The sequence below is a fragment of the Dipodomys spectabilis genome, unplaced genomic scaffold, assembly GCF_019054845.1.
Source record: "Dipodomys spectabilis isolate Male_0828 unplaced genomic scaffold, ASM1905484v1 ptg000002l, whole genome shotgun sequence".
In the NCBI taxonomy this organism is placed as follows: domain Eukaryota; kingdom Metazoa; phylum Chordata; class Mammalia; order Rodentia; family Heteromyidae; genus Dipodomys; species Dipodomys spectabilis.
The window spans coordinates 53,039,036-53,063,731 of NW_024870679.1; the positions used below are offsets into that span (position 1 = coordinate 53,039,036).

A 24,696-nucleotide genomic window follows, 5' to 3' on the forward strand; every position below is an offset into this window, starting at 1 on the left:
TTTGATCCTTGTATACATATATTTCTACATCATTTCAAGATACTGTAGAATTGCTGTAGTTAATTTGTTTCACAGAAAACTACTTCAAATGTGTCATACTTTTTAATAATGTATGAATTTGAGCTGGTTTGTAATTCAGTGGTTGAGCTCTTTTCTAACATGAGTGAGGCCCTGGAGTCAATCCTTGCATAATAATAAAAACTAAATAAAATGTAAAGCATAGTTTTATTCCATTAATTGGCTGCACAATGTTTAAAAAATTTATCCACAATTTTACATCTCAACTGCTATAGATTGTCCTGCCCAAAGTCTTTTTTTTTTTTTTTTTGCCGGTTGTGGGGCCTGAACTCTGGGCATGGGCACAGTCCCTCAGCTTTTCAGCTCCAGACTAGCACTCTACCACTTGAGCCACTGCACCACTTCTGGTTTTCTGAGTGGTTAATTGTAGATAAGTCTCAGGGACTTTCCTGCCTGGGCTGGCTTTGAACTTTGATCCTCAGATCTCAGCCTCCTGAGTAGCTAGGATTACAGGCTTGAGCCACTGGTACCGGGCTCCCAAATTCTTATGTTGACATCTTTACCACCAAAGTGACAGTACGTGGTAGAGCTTTTGGGAGGTGATTAGAATGTGAGAGTGGAGTCTTCATGAGTGAGGTTAGTGCCCTTATAAAAGACACACACACACACACAGACACACACACACACACACACACACAGACACACACACAGACACACACACACACACAGACACACACACACAGACACAGACACAGACACACACACAGACACACACACACACACACAGACACACACACACACACACTAGGTTCTTTGCCCTTTTTCATCATGTGAAGTCACAAGAAGATAGCTGTTTGTGAAATGGGAAGCAGGCCTTCACTAGTTTCCTAGCACCTTGATCTTCAATTTCACCATTTCCACAACTATGAGAAATAAGTTTCTCTTGTTTAAAAGTTACCCAGTTTATAGCATTCTGTGGTAGTGATTCAAATGGAGTAAGACAATATATACCATTTTTTTTTTCTTACCCTTTTTCAGTACCTATTCAGGTACTGAACTGTCCAGAACCTGACAGGTTCTTCATGCATACATCAGGTAAATCTTCAGTGTTATAAACCCTGATGGTGTGTACTGACAGACGGCCTGTAAGGATTAAAGATCTATTGTTACACCAGGAACAAGGAAGTTGAAATCAGTTATTTCTCTTTTTACCTACTCTCTTCCTTATTTACTGTACTAAGTTTCTCCAAACATCCAACTTTTCCTCTTTCAGTTACACTTCTGAGTTATACTACTGCTTTTAAAAAACAAGCACAGCTTTGCTTTAAAGGAATATGTCAACTTATGGAAAACTCTTTTTAGATATTTATAACACACTGGTAACTTCTCTAAAACTATTTGCTGAATTGAGTTCATATGCCATCATCCTGACAAGAAAATGGTAGGTGGGCAGACCTACCTAAGCTTGACAAGTCTTAGGGAGTAATGATGCTATGAGATTAGTTTAAATCAATGTCTCTTCACTGGTCAGCCTGATTTCTGCAGTATGGAAGTGACTTCCAGGAAGGTAAGTCTGTCTTCTGTTGACAGACTTGGCATACCAGATTTTCAAAGATATGTTTCCCTTAACTCATGCTCTCAGAATCATTAATACAGCCTTTCAGCAGTAACCAGGCAAATAGGAATAATAGAAACCTTAATTTTAGTAACTCCATTAAGCATCAAGTTGTGCAGTGGGTTAAGGGTCCCTTCAAGAAATAGATTACAATATACTAGGTAGTTACAAAGGTCTGAATACAAAACATGCAGCCTGTGTGCTTAAAGAAGTGGGTACTCAAAAGGGGTGGAGAAGGGTCAAGAGGAAAAGGGTAGATAAATGAAGAGGAGAAGGGGAGGAAAATGCAGACAAGAATCCAATATATATCCTATAAAATTAAGAAGAATGAGGGAAAAAGTGGGTAGGAGAGAGATGAGTAAGACTATTGAAAAGGGGTGACATTGATCAAGATATTGTATTTCTAAACTGCTTTGTTAAATGATAAAAAAAAAGCATAAAAAATGACTAAAGACAACATTTCCCATATGCCCAAATGCTCATAGAAATTATGTAATTGGCAGTCCAATGCCCCATGAAGTGGCCTTGTGGAGTTATTGTCCAGTAAATATTGGGGCCAAATTTGATTGTATAAGTGTATATTGTTTATGAGGCTTAAGATCAGGCTCAAACTTAAGCAGTTTTAGGTTGTGTCCTGAAGAATTTTAGACTGTGTCCCACCCATGGTGAATGACAGAGTGCTGACTCTAGAGCTCCCATTGGGGTCCTCAGAAGTACTCTAGTCAGCTAATGTGGAGGGAACAGGCAGCAAGAAGGGATAGTCACCTGCAATTACTGAATTCCTTGGCTTATTCTGGACTGGTGGCCTAGGCCCTGGAGTAGGGCTGGGAACGTGGCACCAAGATTTTCCTCCCTGTTATAGCATGATGGCCTTACAGAAAATGGACTCTGAGTCCCCAGCTTACTGTAAGTGGTCACTCACCCGGGAAGAAGTGTGAATTGGATGGGGAGAAGGGATTCAGTCAGAAGGAGGTCAATTTGGCAGTGTTCTGGGTGGGCTGGGGCTAGGTCCCTGGAGCAGCTCAGATTCTCCAAAGGGAAGAGCAAATCCACCAAGGAGCCAGTGGATTTTATTGCCAGCCAAGGCTAACAAGGCCACCTTCCCCAAGAGGTGGGGAGAAATGGCACTTGTCTGTTTCCCACGGGCATCCTTACGTGGGGCTAGAGGCAGGAGGTACTCTGAGTGGGCAGCTGGACACCAAAAACAGCCTAGAAGCAAGGCAGAGTTTAGGTCTGGGCAGAGAGTGGGAATGCGGACTGATCCTGATCCTAGAGAAAACCAGCAGGAGCCAGGGGAGAGTGTTTTTTTTTTTGTTGTGAAGGGCAGACTGGAGTCCAGGTCTGGGTGGAGGGCATTCTGCTGATGCATCTGGGGGCTAGAGATACCTGCTGGGGCCTGTCAAGCCCCAAATGGAAGAGGACATACTAACAGTACCCTATTACAAATCAAACAAATTAACTTTTTCCTTAAGACCTTTTACATCACCCATTGCCACCCACAAGTTCTTTTTTTTTTTGGTCGGTCATGGGGCTTATACTCTGGGCCTGGACACTGTCTCTCAGGTCTTCAGTTCAAGGCTAGTGCTCTACCACTTGAGCCACAATGCTACTTCCAGCTTTTTGTATATGTGGTGCTGAGGAATCAAACCCAGGGCCTCATGCTTACAAGACAAGCACTCTACCACTGAGCTACCTTCCCAGCCACTCCCCCCCCCAAGTTTTTTGAAAGACATGTTTTCTTTTTTCTGTCAAAGCATTCATAGCAGCTCAAATAGGAGCACTAATATAGTACTCCCCAACAGAACTTCTTGTGATGATGGACAAGTTGTGTTTGTGCATTACACCAAGTGTAATGTGTAATGTGCGGACACAAGTGACTGTTGGGCCTTTGAAAAGTGGCCACTGTGCTTGAAGAACTAAATTTTAATGACATTAAATGTAATTTTATTTTTTTAATCAGTATCATTTCTTAGCATTTATTAGGCACACAATTAATCACATGTAGCTAGTGGCTACCATATTGGACGGCACATTTCCTGTTCCCTACCCTAAATAATCCATCTTTATTCCCATTGTTTGCATTCCTCATCTGTCCACATTCCTCTTTCAAGTTTGCTTCAACATGTGTGTGGTAAGATCCTGCATTGGGCAAGATCATTAGTTTCTTTGTTATGCCAAAACCAACTTAACTGTTGTACCCCTCTGCCTTTAATAATATTCTCAATACTCTTAAGTTTTTCTCCATCATTTCCAGCTCTTACTTCTTAGGTTCAATCTAACTTTTATTTATTTATTTATTTTTTATTTTTTTGGGTCCTGTCGTGGAGCCTGAACTCTGGGCCTGGGCGCTGTCCCTCAGCTCTTCAGCTCAAGGCTAGCGCTCTACACTTGAGCCACAGCACCAATTCTGGCTTTTTTCTTTTTGCTTATGTGGTGTTGAGGAATCGAACCCAGGGTCTCAGGCATGCAAGGCAAGCGCTCTACCACTGAGCCACCTTCCCAGCCCCTCAATCTAACTTTTAAAGGTTTGAGTTCACCCAGTCTCAATATTTAGACTCCTTTTGTTCTCCTTTAAGATTTTCCCTAAAAAACAAAACAAAAAAAAAAACAAACTGGGAAATGGAGTTCTAGTTAAGGGCTTCCCATTGCGATTAGAATATCATCCAAATTCCTTTCCATAGCCCAAAGTTCTTAATGATCTGCCACTTGCCTCACTCTGGTCTGTTTTTGCCTCCCAGTGTGGGACACTGTCCTAGTCTTTCCCTAGCGTTGCTCTTTCCTACCTTTGTGTCTTGCTTGATGTCCCCTCCTTTTATTTATTTTGTTATTATAAAGGTGGTGAACAGAGGGGTTTCAGTTTTTTTTTGTCGGTCGTGGGGCTTGAACTCTGGGCCTGGGTGCTGTCCCTCAGCTCTTCAGCTCAAGGCTAGCTCTCTACCACTTGAACTGCAGCGCCACTTCCGGCTTTCTGGTGGTTTTATTGGAGATAAGAGTCTCACGGACTTTCCTGCCGGGGCTGGCTTCGAACCGTGAGCCTCAGATCTCAGCCTCCTCAGTAGCTAGGATTACAGGCGTGAGCCACCGCCGCCCCCCGAGAGTACTTTTTGGACAATGTCACTCACCCCTTCTCCCGCGGTCTCCGAGTTTTTCCCGCCCACCTCCATCCGCAAGTCGTAAAAGTTCATTTTCCACACCGTGTCAACAGAGTACCACTGCTGCATCTGTCCACCCTTTGTCCTCCTTTTCTGTGTTTAATGTCACCCCTTTTGAGGTCCTGAGTACCTTAACCAAGTGGTGTCCTCGGTGGGTCCTGCGTTTTGTTTCCTAGAAATGGATTCGTGCATTTGGTAATTCGGGCTAAGCTGCCTCCCCATCGGAACTCGAAGTCCAGGGGAACAGACCACAGATTGGCACGCGCGCGCTTCCCGCCTCGGCGACTCAGCTAGTGGCAGGGCGGGGAAAGAGTCGCACCCGGATGTGGAGCCGGACTCGGGCCTCCTGACACCGCGGAGGCCCCGCCCCTTCCGCCGCCGGCTGACGCCCGGGCCGCAGGGCGGCGGAGCCCGGCGCCTCTCGGCCCGCCCCTTTTTCCCGCCCCTCCCCGCCTCGCCCGCCTGTCCGTCCGTCCGCGCTGGCTGCTGTCAGAGACGAGGTGTATGCTGAGCCGCTGTCGCTGCCGCTTGCTGCGCACCATTAACGCCCGACCGCTGCCGCCGATCCTCCCGTCGCTTCTCCTCTCCCCTCGCCGCCTCATGAAGCCGGTGGTCGTGTTCGTCCTCGGCGGTCCCGGCGCCGGCAAGGGGACGCAGTGCGCCCGCATCGTCGAGGTGAGGCCGGGCGGCGGCGGGCTCCTCCCGAGGCTTGACGGGACCGGGCGGGCCCGGGCCGCCGCGCTGGCGGTCCGCGTCCTCCTCTACCTCCCGGCCGCCGACTCCGGGTCCCGGCGGCCTCCGCGCCGTCCGCGTGGTCCCGGCACCGGGGCGCCCGCGCGCGGCTCTTTTCGGGGGGGTCGCTCAGTCCTCTGTGCGGCGGGGAGGGACTGCTCCCGGACGCTTTGTTCCCGCGCGGCTCCTTCCTGACATTTTGGAGGCTCGATGAGTCTCAGGGGGATGCCGGAAGAAGGTTCTGGTGGGGTCAGCCTCGGGGACCCGGCTCACGGAGGGCAGGGTGGGACCGAGCGCGGGTTTGACTAGCAAGGGACCCCGCGTCCTCTCCCGCAGGCCCGGTACCTCCCAGTCGGCGTTTAACCGGCCTGTACCCCCAGAAGGGAGTCCTTTCGGGAAAGGTCCTGCTCCGCACGTCCTGCGGGCTCGCCAGGCCCCGCCCACCCCAGGCTTCTGGGTCGGGACAGCCCTGGAGCTCATACCGCCTAGCAGTTACCCAACTCAGGCTTCAACCCTTGGCCCTGTTGCCACCTCACGCTTTGTCCTTGGAGAGTCACTTCCTCTCACCGAGCCTCACTGGTTCCCAGTAATAAGATACGGGGCTCTGCACCTAGATTGAGAATGTCCCAAATGTTAACCACGGTGGTGTTACCAGTTTTTGCTTTGTTTTGCTTTGCTTTAAGGCGTGGTAGGTTTGCCACTTAATTCTGTCAACAGTTTTCTGTGTGGAGTGGTAGATTCACTACTAGATGCAGGGATACTTTGAGTAAGGTTGAGTGGGTAGTATGGATGGGAAAACAAGACACCTAGAGCCAGTGGGGGGGCAAAATACCCCCCAGTTACTGAAAATTCAGTGGTCAGCAGACGTTTTTGACCCAGGAACATTCTAAAACAGTTTGACATGTCCTATATTCACTGGGCTTTTACTTCTCTCCTACCTTCCTACAATCAGCTCCTGTCCTATATTGTATTATCTCTGGAGTATCCAGGAAAAGTGGGATGTGTTCTATAACTGTATTTATAGTTACTGATCATTTTAGGACCTAGTTCAACCAAACAAGAAATACATGCTATTATTTTTTTTGACTTTTCAGTTTTTAAAAGACTGCTGATATTGTGCACACCTGTAGTCCTGGCACCTGGGAGGTTGAAGCAGGAGACTAAATAATTTAGACTCAAATAGATGTGGGTTTAAATCCCTATTCTGTCATTACTGTTTCTCTAGTCTCAGAAAAGTTTCTATTTATAGCTTCATTTCCTTTGTAAAATGGGAGAAAATAGAAGAACCTAAGTTATATAGTACCTTTTTTTTTTTCTGGTGCTGGTACTGGGGCTTGAACTCGACCTCAAACTTATTGCTCATCTGGTGCTCAACCACTGGGGTCACACCAGTGGTCTGGCATTTGGCTAATTTTTTTGGAGATGGAATCTCACAACTTTTTTGTCCAGTCTGTTTCAAACCTCAGTCCTCTAGGTCTCAATTCCTGAGTAACGAGGATTACAAGGGTAGCTTTGTAATGGCACGTGTAAATGGTAAATGAGGTAAAATATCTGGCACACAGAGGCACATGCAAATAATTTTTTCTCCACTTCAAACTTATTGATTTATTGTATTAGTTATTTTTATTTTGAAGTGGATTTAAAGTTTAATTTATGACTTTTATATTTAAATGCACTTAAATATTTTGTTTCTGAATCGTGTCTTTAAATATACACACTCAACCTAATAATACTCATTATTCCACTGTACTAAAAATAATCTATGTCTCATAAATATATACTTTACTCTGTTAAAATAAAGATTCTACCATGAGATATGTCTATAATGAGTTATGTAAAATTTCAGCAATTACATGTCACATCTGTCTCCCTCTCGTATTTTGACTCAATATTATACATGTGATCGTAAGTCAATTGCCAAGAGACTGTAATTTTTGAAACTGCATTTTTTTCTCTCATAAATGTGTGTGTTGTTGTTGTTGTTGAACTATTATCTATCATGCCAAGGCTAATTTATCTCAATGTACCTGAAATGGCTGAAGTAGCATTATTTCTTTGGGGAAATAGCACTGATTTTCATCTCAGGCTGGCAGCAAGTTTATTTTTGTTTTGTTTTTTGAGACAGGGTCTATCTTGTAACCCAGGCTAACCTGCAACTTGCATCCTCCTGCCTCAGCCTCCTGAGTGCTGGGATTACAGATGTGTACCACAGCCAGAAGTCCATCTCTTGAGTTTTGGCTGTAGAACTTGAGGATGGATATCTTGTGGGGGACGGGGCTTAGTTGGAAGGAAGCTGATACTTAATCTCTTGAAGTAGTTTTGCTCCACGAATTGCTTGCTCTCTGAGAAGGAAAAGGCAAATCTGATATAGTACCTTCTGTAAGTATTGCTGTTAGAAGAAAAGATTTAGTGGAGGTTTAGGGAGTGACTTTTCCTGCTTATTTGTACTGGACTTTTTCAATCCAGTACTGTCATTTTAACATTTTTTTAAATTAAGCTTTATTTATATTTATTTTGGCCCAAAAGAAATGGCACTGTAACAAAACAAAACAAAAAAACACTTATCTTTGAAAATAACCACAATTTGCATGTATTGGTTGGAAAGAGTATTTAAACCTCTTCAGTATTTAAACTTTCAGATTGTTAACATTTAGCTTACATAAATAATAAATAACGTGTATCCATACTAAATTAATTGCTTTCTGTGTTTTCAGAAAGCCTATTTGTCATCTATGTCATGACTTCCTCAGGGATTGTGTAGATGAACCTTGCTTTTCATGGATAGCCTACTCACTGGACTTAGGTATTGACTTTAAGTAACTTGACTGTATTTATCTTTGTGACTCCATTGTTGAATGTTGTATTTGATAATGATACTCTTAATGAGTATTGGTTGAATATTGATATGATGACTGAAGACATTAATTTATCCCAAAGATGATACATTTACAAGATTCAGTCCCAAGGGGGCGCCCAAGTAGCTGTTCTCCCAACTTTCTGTACTAAAAATATGAATGAGACCTTCCTCTCTCCTTCAGATTTCTTGTGCAATACTCTGTTTACTCTCATTGAATTAATAAGCCAAAAAGATTTTCAAAAATTCATAATTGTAAATTCCCAGAATAGATCTAGCTTCTCTTGAGAAGCTAAATAGGAAAAATCTGCCTAACATTAGATCTGGTGTTTAAGAATAGAAAAATAAGCTGGGGAGGTGGCTCAGTGGTAGAGCACTTGCCTTGCATGCATGAGGCCCTGGGTTCGATTCCTCAGCACCACATAAGCAAAAACAAAAAAGCCAGAAGTGGTGCTGTGGCTCAAGTGGTAGAGCACTAGCATTGAGCTGAAGAGCTGAGGGACAGCGCCCAGGCCCAGAGTTCAGGCCCCACAACTGGACCAAAAAAAAAAAAAAAAAGAATAGTAAAATAAGGCTCTTCTTGGAGTGGGGTACTTTTTTTGCGGGGGAGTGTATACTGGGGCTTGAACTCAAGGCCTCATGATTTCACACAGCTTTTTCATTCACAACTGGACCTTTACCACTTGAGCCACACCAGCAGTACCCAAATAATTTTCTAAAGAAAATTTAATCCATAAAAGGACCACAGAATCCTGATTTCTGAAACACCAATGTTTCAACAGGCATGCTTGTTGAATTTTTTTATTTTGAGAACTTGAGAAGGAAGATTGTCTTATTATTTCCAGTGCTTTTTTTTTTTTAAACAACTTTAAAGTTTTGGTCTTTCCATTTTAGGTTACAAAAGTAGGACATGCCTATTGAGAAAAGTTAAATCTCTCCTGAACCTGAAATTACCAGTATTAACTGCTTCTCCATTGCTTTATTAATACTCTTACAAACATGCAAATATTTATATGTATTTTTTTACTTCCAAATAGAATTTTTTTCATGAAAATGTGTCATTATCCTTTGGGCTTTTATGTACAGAATTAGTTTTTTTTGTTTTTGTTTTTTGTCGGTCATGAGGCTTGAACTCTGAGCCTGGGCATTGTCCCTGCATTCTTCAGCTCAAGGCTAGTGCTCTACCACTTGAGCCATGGCACCACTTCTGGTTTTTTGAGTGGTTTATTGGAGATAAGAGTCTCACAGACTTTCTTCCCTGGGCTGGCTTTGAGCCGAAATCTTCAGATCTCAGCCTCCTGGGTAGCTAGGATAACAGGTGTGAGCCACTGGTGCCTGGCTATTTATTTGTAACTGCACAATATTCTGAGTGTTATCTTAGCTTGGTTGTACTATCATACCCTTTGGAGTGATATTCAGGACGATTTCTGGGGGTTATTTTGCTATTGCAACAATGCTTCGGTAAACCTTGTTGTAAATGTAACTTTGAATATAAATGTTTTTATTTCATAAACAAAATTCCTAAAAGTGGATTGCTGGGTCAGAGTCAGTGACTTGGGAAAACACAACAACTCTTAGGAGATAGATTCAGAGGGAGTTTATTTGTAGAACTGGCCAACACACTTAGAAAAACCAAGAAGTCACATGCTTTGCTATGTGCAGGCTGAAGAACCAAGAAACCTACTGGTGTAATTCACTGTCTGAAGGCCTGAGAGTCTAAGTTTTGATATCTGAGGGCAGAAGATAGTTGTTCCAGTTCTTAGAGAACAAATTTACTCTTCTTCCTCCTTTGGTCTAATAGTGCTCAATGGATTGGATGATGCAGTTAACTTTACTAGAGCCACTGTTATAAATGCTAGTCTTTAGGAAACATTCTCACAGGCTTCTGAAAAAAAAATATTTGACCAGCTATGTGGGTTATCCCTTGACATATCATATTGACACTTAGAATTAATTAAGCATCACAAGCCCAATGCTTACAAATTTCTGTCAGAAGGACATTAATTCTTTTTTTTTTTTATTGTGAAAATACTGTACAGAGGTGTTACAATTACATGGGCAAGATAATGAGTACATTTCTTTTTCTTTTTTTTTTTTGCCAGTTGTGGGGCTTGAACTCTGGGCCTGGGCACTGTCCTTTAGCTCTTCAGCTCAAGGCTAGCACTCGACCACTTGAGCCACCGTGCCACTTCCGACTTTTTCTGCTTATGTGGTGCTGAGGAATCGAACCCAGGGCCTCGTGAATGTGAGGCAAGCATTTTACCGCTGAGCCACCTTCCCAGCCCATGAGTACAGTTCTTATCAAGCATTGTAGCCTCCTCCTTTGTTTCCCCTTCCCATCCCATCCTTCCCCCCCCACCAAAGTTGTAAAGTTTGTTTTTTGACATATCGACTTGTACGTCTCATTGTTGCAGTGGGTCCACCTGTATCCCTAGTTAAACGATTTGGTTTTTCCCTTCCCCTCCACAAATTATACCAACATCAAATACAGTGAAAGCAGGGGTTATACCCTAGGGGAGGGACATACAAAGCAACAAAGAAATAATCTTATAAATGTGTTAAAAACAATCGCATGAAAGAAAAAAAAAACGTTTGAATACATATCGTAGGTTTCATTTCCCTAACATCAACTTATCTGACCTTTTCTGCTTGACTCAGACATACACTGGTTATTGCAAATAAGGGAAACCATAGGACCTATGTTTCTTTGGGCCTGGCTTACTTCGCTTAATATATTTTTTCCAAGTCTTTCTATTTCCTAATAAATGGGGCAATGTCATTCTTTCTGATGGAGGCATAGAATTCCATTGTGTATATATACCACATTTTCTTGATCCATTCATCTACTGAGGGGCATCTGGGTTGGTTCCATATCTTAGCTATGGTAAATAAGGCTGAATAAACATAGTTGTGCTGGTAGCTTTAGTGTGGTCTTGTTTGTGAACATTTGGGTAAATGCCCAAAAGTGGGATTGCTGGATCATAGGGGAGCACTATGTGGAGTCTTTTGAGGAACCTCCATACTACTTTCCAACTTGGTTGAACAAGTTTACACTCCCACCAACAATGCAGTAAGGTTCCCTTCTGTCCACATTCCCAGGACATTAATTCTTTACCAACACTAAATATAGATAATTACCTTACTTTTTGCATATTTGTTGTCTTCTTTCTAAAATTTATGAGTAAATTCCTCATTTTTTTCTAAGATGTTTATTAAATCCATTAAGGTAAAATGGCATAATTAGCTCTCTTGTTCTTGCTTTCTCTGTGTATTAGTCATTTTTTCAGTAAAACTTTTTTTTGTGTGTGTGTGTGCTGCTCCTGAGCCTTAAACCCAGATCCTGGGTGCTATCCCTGAGCTTTTTTTTGCTCAAGACTAGCATTCTCTACCACTTGAACTACAGTTTACCTCTCGCTTTTTTGATGGGTTAGTGGAGATAAGCGTCTCATGGACTTTGCTGCCTGAGCTGGCTTTCAACTTTGATCCTCAGATCTCAGCCACCGGAGTAGCTACAATTATAGGCATGAGCCAGTGGTACCTAGCTTTAGCTCTATTTTTCTATCCTTGGCTGTTTTCTGAGATTTTAATGCTATATTGACTTTTTTTATTCCCATAAATGACATGTATAATGTTTTATAACAAAGATGTAATGTTTGGAATAACTTCCATGTCTACATACCATTTTCTTTAGTCAACATTTATTTTTGTATTTCAGGTCTCCCCTCTGAGATCACTTTTCTTCCTGAAGTATAGGCTTTAGAGTTTTCTTTAATCAGTATAACTTGTGATTAGGAATTTTTCTGTTTTCTCTGGGTAGTTTTTTCCCCCTAGTTAAACCACTGAGGGTATATCATCGTTCTGGGATCCTGACTTTTTCAGGCAATCTTTGAGGCCCCAAAAGGACAGGTCTTTGGTGTCTCTGCAGTGTGTTCTTGGCCCTTCCAATTCCCTAAAAGACCCAGGCTTTAGTCACTAGGGTTAATGATGGGGAGTCCCCAGGGCAGCCACAACTCATTCAATCATGAAATTAAATATATATATGGTTTGAGTATGTGACTCAATGGTAGAGCACTCGCCTGGCGTGTGGAATGCCCTAGGTTAGATTCTCAACACCAAGTTAAAACAAAAAATTAAAACCTTCCAATGATATTGGTGTGTTGAGCTGTGTGTGTGTGTGTGTGTGTGTGTGTGTGTGTGTATTTTCTCTAGGGTGAAAAATACAACTTTTTAAAAATCCCAATCAGATATGTTTCTATGTATAGCCGCCTTACCTCACAATCCATCTTCAATATTCTCTCCCTTGTCTCTCCCTGTCCCCCCGCCCCCCGCCACCCCTATCCCGCCCCCTATGGAGCCTGAACTCAGGACCTGGGGTGCTGTCCTTGAGCCTCTTTGTGCGCAAGGCTAGCACTCTGCCACTTAGCCACAGTACCATTTCTGGCTTTTACTGAGTAGTTTTTTGGAGATAAGAGTCTCATGGACTTTTCTATCCTAGTTGGCTTCAAGCCTCAATTCTTAGATGCTTCAAACCTCAATCCTTAGATCTCAGCCTCCTGAGTAGCTAGGATTACAGGTGTGAGCCACTGGCACCTGACTTAGTGATGAGATTTTTTTTTTTGGCTAAGAGGGCAGGGACAAGGTTAATGGTTATATTCTTTATGTCTTGTTGGCCTGTTCACACTGATTCTTTTTTTTTTTCTGGTCATGGGGCCTGAACTCTGGGCCTGGACGCTGTCCCTCAGCTCTTCAGCTCAAGGCTAGCACTCTACCACTTGAGCCACAGCACCACTTCCGGCTTTTTTTTTCTGCTTATGTGGTGCTGAGAAATCGAACCCAGGGCCTCATGCATGCAAGGCAAGCACTCTACCACTGAGCCACCTTCCCGGCCCTTTTTTTTTTTTTTTTTTTTGGTTGGTTGTGGGGCTTGAACTCTGCTGGGCTCTGCTCTTTAACTCTTCAGCACAAGGTGAGTGTTTTACCACTTGAGCCACAGCTCCACTTCCCATTTTTTGGTAGTTAAATGGAAATAAGAGTCATGGACTCTCCCGTCATGGCTGGCTTTGAACTGCTATCTTCATATCTCAGCCTCCTGAGTAGCTAGGATTATAGGCATGAGCCACGGATGCCTGGCTTCACACTGATTCCTACTACCTCAAAGTTAATACTTCCAGCCTATCACTATATGAACGTTTATTTGTTCTAACATTTTAGTTGCTTTTACCTTACACATCAAGACTACTTTTATAGACTAAACATGTGATAAGAGCATTTAGGACTTAATAGAGAACAGGTGTGGCTGACTGACAGATGTTTGCTAACAATTTTACACTGTCTGTTGAGTAAAGTTAACAACACATCACTTGTAGGAAAAAGCATCAGTTATTTCATACTCTCAGAAACTGTCACTTGAAGAGACTGTGTCTCATGAGACATGTTCCATTCCTGGTTTCTGTCAGTCTTTCCACAAGACTTGTAAGTTGCTTCCAATCACCATTAGGACATATCCCACATCAGTAAGCAATTAAATATGCGTAGCTTGGGGTCCACTACTTTCCTGCCTTCTTTCTGCTTGAGTCTTTAAGATATATTATTCATTGGAGTTTACTATTGGAAAATGCTATGTATGTAACCCACAGGCCTTACCTTTAAAATTATATATGGTTTAGATAGATAACATGAAAATCCATTCTAGAAGATGTTTTCCTTGTGTAATTTGTCACTTACTAAATGGCTAATTTAGATACTCAAATAGTAGCACTGTTTCTTTGGTAGTTATTTATTTAGTGATTATTGTACAAGGCAAGTAGAAATGGTAGGGTTTCAAAAGTGGAAATAGTAAGAGTGATGCCAATGAAACAATGATGATCAGAGTCTGATTAAGGTGGGCCTAGAGTACCTAGCTTGCCCTGCATGTGTGGCTCACACCTGTAATCCTAGCTACTCAGGAGGCTGAGATTGAGGATTGCAATTCAAAGCCAGGCAGATCAGGAAAGTCTGAGACTTCTATCTCCAATAAACTACTCAGAAAAAAGCTGGCACTGTAGCTCAAGTGGTAGAGCACTAGCCTCGAGCACAAAGAGGCTCAGGACTGGAAAAAAAAAGAGAGGAGAAAGAAACTCAAAGTTAATGGCTTTGTTGTATGCTAGCATGAAGATGACATCAGAACCATTATCCCCACACATAGAGCTAGGTACTCTTTTTATTTTTTGCTGGTCCTGGGTCTTGAACTCTGGGCCTGGGCACTATCCCTGAGCTTCTTTTTTTCAAAGCTAGCACTCTACCACTTGTGCCACAGTGCCATTTCTAGCTTTTTCTGCTTGTGGTACTGAGGAATGAAACCTAACATGCTTCATGCATGCTAGGCAAGCACTGTACAACTGAGCCACATTCCCAGCCCCAGAGTTTCTCTGTAATGTCTGTCGGAAGCTTCTTTTCAAAGACTGCAAAAGCTGGCAGGCTCTGTATCTGTAAACTGGTCACCTGAGGAATTATCTCGGTAGTCTACTAAGGAATGATTGAAACTGAGAGTCAGGAGGCCTGGGTTCAAGTGCCAGTTTTCACTAGCCAAGTTAGCACATCTCAGATTCTCCTAGTAAGTTATGAAGGTTGTCGAGTTTGATGGTCTTGCCAGTCAGAAAAGAGATCTGTATCATAAGACTTCATTAGGTAGCATGTTATCCAATCTGACCATACTCAAAAGGCAAATGACTCAGTCACTAGGTATATGTGTGCAGATGTTTTCTCTCATTCTGTGGGTTGTCTTTATTTTGTTGATAAGTGTCCCATAAGAAAGAAATCTTTAACTTTTATGAGGTCTTAGAGCTTTCAAATTTAAAAGACAATATTCTTTTTCTTGCCTCATACTTGGGACTATGAGTTGGGAGTAGAGAAGAGCAGGGATAGTGCTAAGAAGAAAGGATAAGAAGGTAGGTGACAGATTCTCCTTACTTCTTATACTTATTCCAGGACATAGTAGTTGGATGGGAGAAGATGCCCATTTTGGATGTTATGGTTGTATACTCATTATAGGAAAGAATTTTTTATGGAAAGTTTTACTCTGAGCTTATTACCACTTTTCAGGCATTTCTTTTATTTTTTGTTCATATTGATTTATTCATTGTCAATGCACATTAAAAACTTAAAATCTTATTCATTTGATGCCATGCCATGTGTTTCTATGATTGTGTTCTGTGTCCTGTCTCCTCGCTTGTCTCCAGTAATAATGGTGTCCCAATTCAGCCCTCCATCAGAGCTGAATTGGTTTGTTGGTATTGTTTTTGTTCTTTCTTTCCTCCCTGGCCTGTTTCCTAGCTGTATTAAGTGTGTTTGTAGGCTGCATGCAGGCTTTTGTTACAACTGGCTGTCTGCAGCCCGCTGTGAAATAAAGACTCCAAGAATCTATCTTCCAAAATTTACCTTACAACAGATGGGGGCTCGTCTGGGATCCCAGTGTCAAGGAGGGCATCTGGGTTCCTTGAAGCCATTGGCAGATGGCCTCCACGGCCCAGCTGCCAAAGTACAGAAACCCCTACAGGGGAGGTGTGCCCCCTGAGAAGTTCCAGGGCCTGTGGTCTTTCTGCCATCCTGACAGCCAGCTCATTGATACTGGACATGCCATCCAAACATCTTTTTGGAGTCACTTAGAAATCTGCTGGAAGTAAGTCTCTGTTTCTCTGTCCTGTTTTATGTTTATATATTTTTCTGAAACCTGGGGACTGCTCCATATGGAAATTGAAAAGGAATGGGGAACAGACATGCTTGACAACTCGCCCTTCTTCCTCTCACACTGATGAGGTAGAGAGGTTCTGGTGGCTGAATGGGTAGTGGCTCACTCAGACTCTTGTACTGTGGAGAGTTCTGCAGCCTCTGGTGGGAAGATGTATGGATTAAAGCCCACCTACTTTCTACTTTCAGTAGAAAATTCTGTATACAGTTGTGTTGTGTGGTCCCACTCATGGTAAGAGAGCCCCCACTTCAGCGAGCTTTTTTCTATCTATGTCTTGGTCTTGAGTGTCTTGTGTTTGGTCTTGTGTCTCCATGGGGGAAATCAGAGCCTGCTGTGTGCTTTGTTCCCTCTGTAAGGAGGCAGTGTGCAGGAGTGTGCAGGCATCTGAGGGCCTGGTTCATTTGTCCTAAATTTAATTAAAAAGGAAGGAAAAATAGCCAGTGTTGCCTTTTCCGTGTACCTCCATCTGCAGTTTTCAGTGGTAAACACATTAACTTAAGTATGTTTTCTGAGGGACATTTTTTGTTTGTTTGTTCTTTTGGTTGGTTGTGGGGCTTGAACTCTGGGCCTTGGCACTGTCCCTCAGCTCTTCAGCTCAAGGCGAGCCTTTACCTCTTGAGTCTCAGTGCCACTTCTGGTTTCCTAGTGGTTTATTCGAGATGAGAGTTTTGGGAAGCCAGGCACTGGTGGCTTATGCCTGTAATCCTAGCTACTCAGAAGGCTGAGATCTGAGGATCTCAGTTCAAATTCAGCCTGGGTAGGAAAGTCTGTGAGACTCTTATCTCCAATAAACCACTCAGAAAATTGGAAGTGGAGATAAGTGGTGGAGTGCTTACCTTGAGCTGAAGAGCTGAGGGACAACACCCAGACCCAGAGTTCAAGCCTCACAACCGACCAAAAAAAAAAAAAGTTTCACGGACTTTCCTGATGGGGCTGGCTTCAAACCATGAACGAACCTCAGATCTCAGCCTTCTGAGTAGCTGGATTAAGGCGTGAGCCACCGGCACCCAACAAGACACTTCTTTTAATTAAGAACTAAGCCCCTAGTGCTGCTCTACCAAAAAAACAAACAACAACAACAAAAAGTATCTATGAAAACAAAATCCATGAAATCCTGGCTGGGCTAGGTTTTGATTGCCCTGTCTTCAAAAGTACTAGACTGACTCTAATTTTTGAATTACATATATTCACAAAGACCATTTAAATTTTATTATTATTATTAAAAAGGTGATATACACAGGGGTTACAGTTACAGAAGTCAGGTAATGAGTACATTCAGTTTTGGACAATCACAAAGATTTTATACCAAAAAAACCTTTTAAGTACTATTTTTCAAAGCCAAGAATGATTTTTCTCACTTCTGTTAATACAAGTTGTTAGACTAAAAAATGAAGGTGGTTTTGTTGTTGTTGTCTAAACAGCGATTAATGTTTTTCTAAAGCTAATTAAGAGAGGTTGCTTAGCTCAATATAGCTCTAAAAATGTTCCAACAGATAGAGATTAGGAGTATATGCTATGGATGTGTCATTTCTAGAACATTTTTGTAATTTTGAATTCTAGTTTCTGGAGTAGGTCTTCATTGAATATGTTTCTTTTTAAATCTTTGAATAATCTCAGTTGCGTATGTATCTGAGTTTACGTTTGTTTCTAGGCTATGAAATTGGACTGTTTTCTGTCTCTCCTATAATTCTTGACTTTATGCCCAGATTATGTTTCTGTGTTGCTATATTATACTTTTGTTTTTCCATTGTTTAAGGAATGGGTCACTTTCCAAAGAAAATTTCATTTAAAGTTTGAAATTGTTTTTGATTTTAAGAAGTTCAATGATACATATCTCTAAAGCTGATTTTTTTTCCCCTACAATGGTTTATTTAAACTAATTTAGATTTTGTTTTGGTATCAGAACTTGAACTAAGGATGTCCAGCTCTTGCTTGGTTTTGTTGCTTAGTGTTGTTGTTCTACCACTTGAGTCATGCCTTCAGTCCGGTATTTTGCTGGTTGATTGGAGATAGAGTTTCACAGGATTTTTTTTTTTTTTTTTTTTTTTGCAGTGGCTAGCTTTGAATCATGATCCTCTAGGTCTTAGTCTTCCGAGTAGCTAGGATTACAGGTGAGAGCCACTGGGCACTTGTTCCTCAAACTCAAGGTCTCCTGCCTAATCTAATCCCAAAAAGGGATTACAGGTGTGTGCCAGTGCACCTGTCTTTTATTCTCATTTTAATAGCCTTAAAAAAAAAAGTCAGTTTGATCTGCTTACTGGTTAAGAACCTCTTGTTTTATTATTATTTTATTTGAATGGTTTGATGTATATAAAGACTTAGTCTTAAAAAAAAAATACCTAGGCTTCCATTGCTGTCTGCAAATGTTCTCCAAACATTCTTACAGGGACTGAGCTAACTATTTAGACCACTTGGGACAATATTTGTCTTGTAGTGAGTGCTACATGAGAGATTCCTTAAGATACTTTTTCTGCCCAGACATAGAATGAGTATGTAGTTTACAGACTTTGCATTGACAATAAACATTGATTGCTTAACCAACAAGACTGGATGAGTATTTACTAAATGTTAACAGGTTCTATCCATCAGTGCTGGAAGTCTTCAAGTTATTGCCTCTCAGTTTCTGAGCCCATGGAGGTTTTTGAGCCTGGTTTTCATTTTGACTATTTTTCATCCTCCTCTAATATAGATTTAATCAGAATGATGGAGATAAACTGAAAGAAATACTGGAATTGCCCAACTACAGAATAAAATCAAAGTGTGAATATTCTAATTTAAAAAATTAGAAAATTATAATTCACAGATGCTGTAGGGGCCATTGTTATATAAATCAGATAACACAATCCATCCTCAATTATCAGAGAAGCCTTCTGGCAAATGTTAGAGTGATGTCTAGGTTTTAACAGCCTGGAGGCTCTTGACTCCCCTTTTCTCTTAGTTTTATTTATGGTTCTGTCTTGCCATTGCTTCTGAAGATTCACCTTCTTCCCTAAGCTGACAAAATTGGAAAAGACATAAAATTGTGAAAATAAGAATTGCCTTTGCTAATCAGTAGGACTCAAGTCATTTTGTAAATGCAAACCACTGTTGTATCCTTTTTAAATATAACCTGTTTACCTCCTCTGAATCAGCATATTGCCCAATACTTTGTAGATAAATATTTATAGATATAAAATATTGCCTGATTCAAGGTTCTTTTATATGAAGGAGGAAACATTGGGGAAAATGAAATAGTAGCAAGGTGCTCATCTGTAATCATAGACACTGGGAATTTGATACCTAAGGTTGGAGGTTTGGAGATATAGTCTGCTGGACTTTTTTCCTGGGCTAGAGACATGGCCCAAATGGTAGAGTGCTAGCTGTGAGTAAAGATGCCAAACTAGATCAAGAGACCCAGAGTTCAAGTCCCAGTTACACAAAAAGGGTTATAATTGTTTGTAGTTGAGTACATTATATCCCTCTTTTCTCTTTTGCAGAATGCAAAATACCACTCTTTAGTTAGAGGAAGCAATTTGCTTTGTGTTAATTTAGTCTTGTCTGCTAAAGCTTTTAGCTTAAGAAAGGATTTAATTTCATTTATAACTTGTACATTTCGTAATTAGTAGTCATGGTTAAGTATAGCGCACCCAGTTAGAAATACAATGAGGACAAACTAAAATGAGATTGGAAATTCACTAGCAATTTAATGATACTTAGCTTTTCTTCCATTGGATATAGACTTTCTTAACGATAACCTTTAATAGTGGTTACTGTAGAAAAAAAAACATTTTTAATTCTTTGCAGTTGGTACTAGATAAAATCTTAAGCATTGTACTCATAACGACTTATGGAATTGTTACCCCTTTGTACACCTACTTAATAACAACAACAAAAAAGAAATCCTAAAAAATTGGCCAGTAATATGTGAGATACTGTGACAGAGAAAAGGATGCTCTAATAGGAGTGACAAGTACTGTTTTGGAAAGCCTTCTCAAAGAGAATTTCTACTAATTGGAAAAAGTTGTATTGGAAATACACCTTTGAAACAAATTATATCTTTTTTTTTTTTTTTTTGGCCAGTCATGGGGCCTGAACTCTGGGTCTGGGTGCTGTCCCTCAGCTATTCAGCTCAAGGCTAGTGCTCTACCACTTGAGCCACAGCTCCACTTCTGGCTTTTTCTGCTTATGTGGTGCTGAAGAATCGAACCCACAGCCTCATGCATACAAGGCAAGCACACTACCACTGAGCCACCTTCCCAGCCCCACAAATTATATCTTTACAGAGTGTTCATAACACTTTTTAGACTGTAAAACAATATACTGTTTACTGACTAGGCAGTGGGTGCATTCCTGTAGCAATCCTAGTTATTCAGAAGGCTGAGATCTGAGTATTGCAGTTCAAAGCCAGCTGGGGCAGGAAAGTTCATGACACCCACATCTGCAATTAACCACCAGAAAAAAAAGAAAGAAAATGATGCTGTCTCAAAGCACCATGACTAACACACAAACAAAAAAAAAAAACTTGTTTGCAACTCGTCCCTGATATGAATATAGATGATTCAGCATAATTTTCACACATTTGTGGGTATTCTTCTGAAGGTAGATTGTTGACAGTACATGACCAGAATGTTGATTTTAAGGTTCACTAATCATATAAATAATGCAAAGTAAACTTAGTCTTAAATACTTAATAAATGCATATCTAAAGGACACCTAATAGTTAATTTTGTTTGTTTGCCAATCCTGGGGCTTGACCTCAAGGCCTGGGCACTGTCCCTGAACTTCTTTTTTCTCAAGGCTAATACTCCACAACTTGCGCTAAGGTGCCACTTCTGGCTTTTTCTTTTCTTTCTTTTCTTTTGGTTGGTTGTGGGGCTTGAACTCTGGGCTTGGGTGCTGTCCCTGCACTCTTCAGCTCAAGGCGAGCGCTCTACTGCTTGAGCCACAGTGCCACTTCCGGTTTTCTAGTGGTTTGTTGGAGATAGGAATCTCAAGGACTTTCCTGCCCTGGCTGGCTTAGAACTGTGATCCTCAGCTCTCAGCCTCCTGAGTAGCTAGGATTACAGATGTGAGCCACTAGTGCCTGGCTATCTAATAGTTTTGATTTACCATATTCACAGTTATGTCAGACCCTTGGAAGTCCAACAAAGTGCTGCAGTTACAAGCCCCATCAAGCAAGTATAACCTGGCCTTGGATTACCTGACACTGAACTCTGGGACATGTTAGGCCTGATTTGCAGCATGTACTGCTCATTCTTAAGCCATAGTAGACTGCTCCCTTATCAGCTTTGCAAGTCCCAGAGCTCAGGGAACACAGCTAGATGATCAGTAGCTTCATATCACCCATCTCTGTTCTGATAATGTCCTATCTGCAGATGATGTCCCTGTTCCCTGTCCTGTAATGTCCACTTATAGAAGCCATATCCTGCATCCCCATCCCTCTATGTACCTTCCTCCAGGCCTGCCTGGCCTTTGGCTGCTCAAACTCCTGCCCTTGGCTGCTTGATCTGTACTTTTAAGGGTGGGAGGAAACTTGCTGTGTTCCCCTGCAGCCTCATTTCTGCTGGGGTATAGCCAGAAGAGTTGCTTAGCATCTGGATTTCTTTCTGCCAGGCATCTGGATCTCTTTCTGCCTTCAAGGACTTGCCACGTATGCATCATTTGTGAATTCTGTTTTGTGTGCTTTGTTTTGATTGTTTTTGTTGTTATTTACATCAAATCACATTATCTAATTCTTTTTCATTCTTTTATATTGCAGTGCTTGAGGTTGAACCAAAGACTTTGCTTATATTACACAAGTGTTCTACCCTGAGGAGCATTCCTACTTCTCACATTATCAAAATTTAGAAGAAAAGAAAGGCAATTGCTAGGCAGTGAGGAAAATTGCTCCAGTGTTTGAGCTGATGCCATGGAACGAATAGTATTTTCCTACTGACAGTAAATTAATGCTGTTGTGTGTTCTTTTTCTCCCTGTAAATCTTAGTGTAATGATTCATAAAGGTTGTTGATTTGTTTTTCAACTTCATAAAGAGAAAATGAAAGTGAGAACTTTACACAGTTACTTGGAGTAACTAGAAACCTTTTTGTTTAGATAGTAGTGTGTAATTATAATTATAAGCTGCTATGGTTGTGAATGTTGATCTTCATTGCAGTTGGTGACTTACTAGGTTTTTTAATTACTGGGAAATCTCAGAGAATGTGAAGAAGTTTTGGTTAAGGTTGGAAAATACCTATTCTATTCTTCAGAACTGGCATCAATGATTACTTAAGAACAGCAGAATGTTTTGAAAATGTGCTTTTTGGAAGTCTAGTTACTAATAAGATGCCTTAATAACTAGTATGTGATAGTTATCTTTTTCTTGCTGTTGAAATTCTGTGTGGTAGGAGGAAAGCTTCAGCAAAATCCTTAAGGAAAATACAGCATGAAAAAGCAAATAGCAATTAGAGGATTTTTAAAAATGGAATGTGGGTGAGAAATTGAAAGATAAATGTATAGGTTATAAATGATTGTGTTTGGGGCTGGGAAGGTGTCTCAGTGGTAGAACGCTTGCCTTGCATGCCAGAAGTCCTGGGTTCAATTCCTCAGCACCACATAAGCAAAAAGAAAAAAGCTGGAAGTGGCGCTGTGGCTCAAGTGGTAGAGCGCTAGCCTTGAGCTGAAGAGCTGAGGGACAGCACCCAGGCCCAGAGTTCAGACCCCATGACCAGACCCCCCCCCCCCAAAACATGATTGTGTTTATTTACATCCTTTGTTTCCTTTGACTTTGTAGGTAAAGTGTTTTTTCTTCTTGACAAACTATAAAATTGTTTAAATATATCATTTTTATGTATCCACAGTTTACAACTACTTTTTATTCTTTTCTTAAGTTATATAATGCCAAACCCCATTTTAATGCAAAATAAAGCTTGCAAATTTGAGCTCTTGAGTATCAGGAAATGAACAGTAAATATACTAATTTCGAAATTGCTAGCTGGGCTTCTTATGTATATGTTGTTCATACAGCAGAGCATTACCGAGTAATGTATATGTCTGGCATTTTCACTGAGTGCTTGTCATTATTTAGTTCTGTTTGTCTCTGCCTTTATTTAACATGACTATATGTTGTAATCATTAGACCAGAGTTGAGCATCCGGCAAGCAGAGACTTCCAAGTAGGAGCCAAAATAAACAGTGGGAAATGAAGCTGCTATAAAATTTTTTGGACAGTAGTTGTAAAATGCTTTTTGAAAATGGTATGTAGTAAGTGGGAAAATAAGTCAAATTTCATTGTTTTATAATGTCCTTTCTGTACCCATCTCTCAGAAGTTTGCCTATACTTAGTGATCAAAGTAGGGATTTATAGTTGGTATACAAAGAATTGTAAAATACCAGTTTGAATAAATTTGTATGTACTTCTATTTTCTGTAAGTTATGGGAGTTTTCCTTTAAAACCTGTTACAATAATTAAATAGGCTTTCAGCAATTTCTTTTGGTGGAAGGACTTTATATGGCTAAAACATAGATTATATGATGGTTTTTGCTTAGTCTCATCCAACTTTATACCCAAATTCAGTCATCAAATAATCTGTTTAGGGTTTGTTTTTCCTTCCTGACTACCTTACAATAGCTTACAATTTAATAAGTGAAAATGAGCTTAACCAACAATTTTGGGAAATAGAAAGGGATAGAAATATTTGGCTTCACCGGGCACTGCTGGCTTACACCTGTGATCCTCCTACTTAGGAGGCTGAGATCTGAGGATTGCAGTTCAAAGCCAGTCTGGGAAGGAAAGTCCATGAGACTCGTCTCCAATAAACCACTCAGAAAACTGGAAGTGGCGTGGTGGCTCAAGTGGTAGAGCGCTCGCCTTGAGCTAAAGAGCTGAGGGACAGCACCCAGAGTTCAAGCCTCATGACCAAAATTTAAAAAGAAATGAAAGAAAAGAAATGTATGGCTTCTGTAGCCCAAAATAAGAAAGCTCATCATAAGAAATAAGAAAGCCAGATAATTGGAAGAGTTAATATGCATAAAAGGAGCAATTGGAGCCAAAACACCTTTTTGGGGGGAGCAATGGGGAGCCAGTTCTTACTATATAACCAGCTTTCTAGAATTTCAAAACTGAATTAAAGATAACATTTGCATACTAAGTATAGAAAAATAAGAACTCACTAAGGTAGTCTTTCAAATTTGGGATAAATTGATTATTGTAACTGAACATTGGATATACTCATGACTTCAGAATAAAAAGTTTAAAAATGGATTTAATTTAGGTAAAGGAAGTTCATATGGAGGGAGAAACTTTTAATTCAAAATTCTCATTTGTACTATATTGTTTTCTCAGTGACACTGTGGCTCAAGTGGTAGAGCACTAGCCTTGAGCACAAAGAGGCTTAGGGACATCACCCAGGCCCTGAGTTCAAGCCTCACAATCAACAAAACAAACAAAAATATCCTTAAAAGTACTGTATTGTTTTCTCATTGCATCCAAGGAGAAATGGCAATATAGTACTGTTGTGTCATATATGACTTAACTATTACCCTCAACCCTGGCCAAGCATGGCATTTCGAATGGCATTGCCTTAATGGTAATGATTATCACTACCATAACAATACATTGCTGATCTTTCGTATCTCATTTGAT

At 41.0% G+C, this 24,696-nt stretch overlaps 1 protein-coding gene across 1 annotated transcript in view; it reads left to right on the top strand.

Moving 5' to 3' along the window:
* The first annotated feature begins 5,235 nt into the window (after positions 1 to 5,235).
* Positions 5,236 to 24,696, top strand: part of Cmpk1 (cytidine/uridine monophosphate kinase 1) — a 31,056-nt gene continuing 11,595 nt past the window's right edge. Inside the window, exon 1 of the mRNA XM_042676374.1 lies at positions 5,236 to 5,460. Coding sequence (XP_042532308.1) covers positions 5,290 to 5,460 — 171 coding nt within the window. The 5' untranslated portion in view covers positions 5,236 to 5,289. The remainder of the gene's footprint in view (positions 5,461 to 24,696) is intronic.